Consider the following 6,086-nt stretch of genomic DNA (forward strand, 5'->3'; position numbering starts at 1 on the left):
ATCATAAAATATAACGAAATTTATAAAATTTAATAACTTTTAATTATTAAAAAATTATTTATATATTCATGTATATTTTAGTGGAATTAAACAGGCTAATTAAATTAATTTATAAACAAATTTTTAATTTATAAATAAATTTAATTTTTTTTATTTGTAAGTATTTTTTAATATAAAAAATTAAAGACTAATCCAGAGCGAATTCACGCTGTGTTTAAGGGTTTGGATTTTGGATAACCTATTTCCATCCTTAATCACCCTTTAATTTAATTTAATTTCTTTTGTGATGCTTTCTCTTCCTATTCCCTCAAATATACTCTTTTCCACTAACCCAGCGAACACCGATTGAACCCTAATTCATTCTTCGGTCACAGGCCCAGCACACCTCAGTTTATGGTTTTTGTTCTCTCCCTCGCAGGCTAAGGCTATGGCTTCCGACACTACCTCTTCTCGCTCGAGTTCTGCCGCAGATTCCTACATTGGCTGCTTGATCAGCTTGACCTCCAAGAGCGAGATCAGATACGAAGGTGTTCTTTACAACATCAACACCGATGAGTCCAGTATTGGCCTCAGAAACGGTACTTCTTCTCAAAACCCTTCCAATTTTCTGCTGAATTTGGTTTTCTGTGTCCCAGATCCTTGACAATAATGGTAAAAGAATATAATTTTGAAATTCATGAGTTTTATGTTGTTTTGGGGTGTTCCAATGAAGAGTTGGATTTTCATTTATTTATTTATTTTATTAGTTTTGGAAGTAGGGGTGTCGTTTTCTTGTGTGGATTGAGCATGAGTTTGAATCTGAAAGCTTCGTATGATGGTATATGCTTCTTGTCATTCTGCTTTTAGTTGGTTTGGAAGCTTTGTGGTGGCTTGTCTAGGTTTTAGGTTTATGAATTGTTATGCTTCTCTTGCTGTTCCGTGGAATTTTTATTTGTTTATTGTGTGATTGTACAGTTTTTCTTATCTGACTATTAATGGGAAAAGGGTTAGTGAAGCTTCTGGGTACAATGATTATTTGTTCTGGAGGTAGGCAAGTGCTCCAAATTGCTGTTTTGTTTGAGCTTCGCTTACTTAAAATTGAAAGTTGTGTTTTCTGTAATGTATTGTAGTGTTTTTTCAGTGATTTGAATGCTTTGTGATAATCCGTCCGGGCTTTAGATTTTCTAAGTTGCGTTACTTTCTTTATTACCTGTGATTCTCGTTCTCAGTGGAGGACGAATTCGCTTTTGGACATTTAGTTGGGGTTTCCCTTTGGCGCCCCTCTTAATATTATGATTGTGACTTGTGACTTGTGAGTCTGTAGTTATGTGTCAGTAAGAACTGTCCCATGATACTGTAAGGGCAGCAGTAGAGAGTAGTTCTTTTTTCTGATTAGAATGTGTTATACGGGTTATGAAGAACATGAAGGCCATGGTAGTTGATGTCATGAATTTGAATGTATGAAATTGAATTTCCTTTTCAAGTCATGTTTCAACATTGAATTCTATTATTACTGTTAGTTCTTTGGTGTTTACTTAATTACTCAATGGCAAAAGTTTCTTCATATATTATTCACTGTCAAAAGCAGCTTTGGTGAACTGATACTTTGTCTTCGGGCTTGTCTGTGGTGCAGTGCGATCTTTTGGAACTGAAGGAAGAAAGAAAGATGGTCCACAGATTCCTCCAAGTGACAAGGTGTACGAGTATATATTATTCCGTGGGACTGACATCAAGGTATCATATACAGATCAAATTCGAGCACCTTATTGAATAGCTAATGATGTGTTGCCTGTTGTGTTAATTTGCTTTGGAAATAACTGCATGTGATTGTGTGATATTTTTTTTTCTCTGGGACGACTTGATAATACGAGAATTGGAATAATGGGTAATTGATGCAAAAATTGTGGCATTTATCTTCATCCCCAATAATGGGTAATTGGAATAATGGGACGACTTGTAGAGGTTTATTTCTGGTATTTGCCAGCAAATCATGTATCCTTACATTGAAGTGAACTAGGGAAGAAGCTTATTCAGATTTTTCTTATGCCATTTTATCGGATATTCTGATGATGTTATTACACAACGCCTGCTATATGTTACTGCATGACGACATTGAATAATTTATATGAACCAGATTGGTTGAAACATCTGTTAATTCTTTTTGCAGGATTTACAAGTTAAATCTTCTCCACCTGTCCAGCCTACACCACCAATAAATGCTGATCCAGCTATTATTCAGGTTGATGAGCAGCTTTTTGAATACAAAATGCATTGAACTAAAATCACATACTAACATGTGAAATTGCCTTGCAGTCTCAGTATCCTCGCCCAGTCACCAGCACATCTACAAATTTACCTCCTGTAACTGGATCTTTGACAGATTTTAGTTCTCAAAACACACAGCTAGGACTCCATGGATCAAATTATCAAGGAACCTTACCTTTATATCAACCTGGAGGGAACATAGGATCATGGGGAGCTTCTCCAAATGCCCCAAATTCAAATGGTGGTGGGCTTGCTATGCCACCAATGTATTGGCAGGGATATTATGGTGCTCCAAATGGGCTACCTCAGTTACAACAGCAATCTTTGCTTCGACCACCACCTGGGTTATCGATGCCTTCATCTATGCAACAGCCAATGCAGTTTCCCAATTATAGTCCTTCTTTGCCAGGTGCACCATCAAATTTGCCAGAACTCCCATCAGCTTTGCTCCCATTGGGTACTAGTTCTGCCAGTGTAACAGCCACTTCTATACCTCCATCTAATCTCCCATCAACTTTACCCCCATTGAATGCTATTTCTGCTAGTGTGACTGCCACTTCTATACTTCCATCTAATATGCCATCAACTTTGCTACCAGCTCCTTCTGCTACTCTTGCACCGGAAGCTTTGACAGTATCAGTTCCAAACAATATTGCTGCTGTTTCGCTACCAGCAGCCCCAGTCACCACTAACCTACCATCATTGACTCCTTTTACTAATGGTGCTCCCGATATAGGTGCTATAGTACCACCAGTCAACAGACCTAATGCAATTTCAGGTCCAAGCATGCTATATCAAAATGCATCCCCACTAACCCCTGGCCTTGTTGGATCATCAAATTCTATCCATATGGAAGCACCAGCCCCACCTCTGGTAACACCAGGTCAACTGTTGCAGTCTGGACCAACTGTAGTATCTTCATCTCAGCCTTCTCAAACTCCTCATAAGGATGTTGAGGTGGTTCCTGTGTCATCAACATTACCTCCAGAGACATCTGTGCCAGTTTCTGCTGAAACTCAGCCACCAATACTGCCACTGCCAGTAACGTCACGACCTAATCACAGGGTACTTTTCTTTCTCTCTCTTGTTAATTACTTAAATGATATCACAGATTTTATTGGGTTGCTGTTTTTAGTTTCAGTAATAGCGGCAACCAAAATAGTTGAGCATATTATCATTTTGTTTTTTATCTGGGAAAATGCTCTTACATATTTGTTCATGGTTCTTAAGCCTGGGGGAGCTCCTATGCATACTCAACATGGATATGGATACAGGGGACGTGGAAGTGGAGGTGGAAGAGGAAGGGGGACAGGGGTAATGCTCTACTCAACACTTTCTTTTTATTGCATCATGCTAACCTGACTTGTTATCAGATTTTTGAATTTTCAAGTTAATTTCAGGATTGTTTTGGGGCAATATGGTAGTTATGCTTTTAACTTTAGAATTTACACACTTTTAACTTGTCGTGGTGTTGGAAATTTTTTTTTATTCGATTGGATGTTGAGCAATTTGATGAGATGACTAACTATGCCTGTTGTTGCCCTCTCACTAAATTGATGCTTTTACATAGATAACTTCCGAGATTGTAACACCCATTTTAGGTATTGTAAACTTGGGTTAATGCTTTACAGGGTTCACGTCCAGTTGCAAAATTCACTGAAGACTTTGATTTCATGGCAATGAATGAGAAGTTCAAAAAGGATGAAGTATGGGGTCATCTAGGTAAAAGCAATAAGTCCCATTCGAAAGATAGAGATGGCGAGGACGCCAGCGATGAAGATGATAGTCAAGATGAAGACAATGGTGATACATCAAAAATGGACGTTAAGGTAAATTTTCTTACCACTGTGTAACTGAATGCTGTCAATTATGTTGAGAATGTAATTTGTTATCCTATGACTGTTTTTTCATTGTTTCCACAGCCTGTTTATAACAAGGATGATTTCTTCGACAAGCTTTCATGTAACGCCCTTGATCATGACTCGCAAAACGGAAGGGTTAGATATTCTGAACAAATCAAGATCGATACTGAGGTAATATATATTTTGGTTTGACCTCATTTTCATGGACAATGTTCAATTTTTATACTACCTTTGTGTTGCAGACTTTTGGTGATTTTTCAAGGCACCGTGGTGGCTGGGGAGGCCGTGGTCCTGGCCGTGGTGGACGCTCTCGAGGCGGTGGTTATTATGGAAGGGGTTATGGTTATGGCTATGCTGGAAGAGGAAGGGGACGCGGCATGCCTAATCGTCCATAGGTGGCAGCAATAGCCATCTTTTCATCAAGTCGTGGTGGTGGTGTGGATCATATTCCAAGTCAAGCCACCCACTGAAGCACTGTTTCTTGAGGCTACGCTTCAATATGTGTTTTCTCTCTTCCTGTTTGGGCACATAATAAGTAGGACAGTTATTTCTTGTTGTCTAGCCCTCTTGTTAAGTTCTCTACTCAAATGATCCTGTCCTGATGGAAAGGTGTTTCTACCCATTTTATTTTTAGTTCATGATCAGGAAGAAAGAAAAGTTTAGACTTTAGACTAGTGTCTTGTGATGCATTGTTTATGCATCTAAACAATAGCGATTTTTCAATTTCAGGGATGTCTTATGTTGTATTGTACTATTGTTTGCATTGTAAATGCAAGTTTCAGGTTTTGTTATTGAAGTGGCAGATTCTAACATTTGGACCATCATTGTAGAAGCCAGCTGATTTGTTTTTGGTTAATCTCAGGCACTAATATTACATCCCTTTGATTACATTTCCCAATGGGCTCTTTGGAAGCATATTCCATTCTACATTTCGATAATCCCTTTTGGTTAAGCACAAAGTGAAAAAACTACTCAACATGAAAACATGCCCCTATGTAGTGTTTCATGGATTTCTTGTGCTTTTTGACGACAATGAGGATAAGAATCCCACCTTGGCAATTGGAAACTCCATTTGTGTGTGGGTGAAGTATTACATTGTTATAAAAATTTCATTTCTATGGGAATTAAAGATATCCAAGGGCAAGGTAGGAATTGAAATGATGTTTGGATTTCGGAATCAAATTTGTTTAGGAATAGCTTTTCAAATTTTGAACTAAATATGAAAATATGATATTTTCATTTTAAAATTTATAAGAATTATTTATAATTCCTCCAACTATACACACCCTAGAGATTTTCTTTGTGGGTCAGTTATCTTCAAGTTCACAACATTCAAACAAGAGTGTTTTTTCGTTTTTTTTTCTTGGTGTACATAGATCCGAAAAGGGTAAAAAAAGATGAAGACAAACTGAAACTATACTGGACTTTTAAGAAGCAGTGTTACTCAAAAACAAGGTTCTGAAAATCAGTTCGAATCATTTGGTCGAACTGTGAACCGATAAGATTTGCAGTTCGGTTAGAAATTATAATAACTAGATTTAAAAATCGTTGTTGAATTGCCGAATCGGCTGAGAACCAGTTGGTCGAATCGAAACGGGGAATTTCTCCAAACAGCGCCATTTCTCACTTCAAAGAAACCCTAACCAAACTGTAGCACTCTCACTCACTCACTCACTCTGCCTTCTTCTCATCTCAAGCTCCTCCCTCACTCCCTCACTTCCGTCCAGTCACCGCCCTGTTACTGCCGCCGTCAACTTCTGAAAGCGGCTTTCCCCACTACTGTCATCTTCACCACCGATTGAATTTCGAAGCCACTGTCCCGCCGCGCCTCGTGCCTCTATTATGCAGCCACTCTCCCATCGCGCCAGCTCTGTTCCACCGTCTCCATACCTTCAGCGGAGTCAGCTCTGTTCCATCGCAACCCTTCCCTCGAAGGTATTTTTATTTTTGTAACTGTAATTTTGGTTTTAGTTTGTTAGT

At 38.5% G+C, this 6,086-nt stretch overlaps 1 protein-coding gene across 1 annotated transcript; it reads left to right on the forward strand.

Moving 5' to 3' along the window:
* The first annotated feature begins 255 nt into the window (after positions 1-255).
* LOC107484416 (protein decapping 5) lies at positions 256-4,897 on the forward strand. Its single transcript, XM_016105002.3, has 8 exons — positions 256-578; positions 1,613-1,713; positions 2,147-2,218; positions 2,293-3,309; positions 3,475-3,558; positions 3,876-4,073; positions 4,167-4,277; positions 4,349-4,897. The coding sequence occupies exons 1-8, from the start codon at positions 428-430 to the stop codon at positions 4,499-4,501; spliced, it is 1,887 nt and encodes a 628-aa protein (XP_015960488.1). The 5' UTR covers positions 256-427; the 3' UTR covers positions 4,502-4,897.
* Positions 4,898-6,086: the final 1,189 nt, after the last annotated feature.

The sequence above is a fragment of the Arachis duranensis genome, chromosome 4 (assembly GCF_000817695.3).
Source record: "Arachis duranensis cultivar V14167 chromosome 4, aradu.V14167.gnm2.J7QH, whole genome shotgun sequence".
NCBI classification, from domain to species: domain Eukaryota; kingdom Viridiplantae; phylum Streptophyta; class Magnoliopsida; order Fabales; family Fabaceae; genus Arachis; species Arachis duranensis.

Coding starts and splice junctions, on each gene's coding strand:
- LOC107484416 (XM_016105002.3), top strand. CDS start 428: ATGGCTTCCGACACTACCTCTTCTCGCTCGAGTTCTGCCGCAGATTCC. Junction 3,310..3,474: donor CGTCACGACCTAATCACAGG/GTACTTTTCTTT, acceptor ATGGTTCTTAAG/CCTGGGGGAGCTCCTATGCA. Junction 4,278..4,348: donor AAATCAAGATCGATACTGAG/GTAATATATATT, acceptor TTTGTGTTGCAG/ACTTTTGGTGATTTTTCAAG.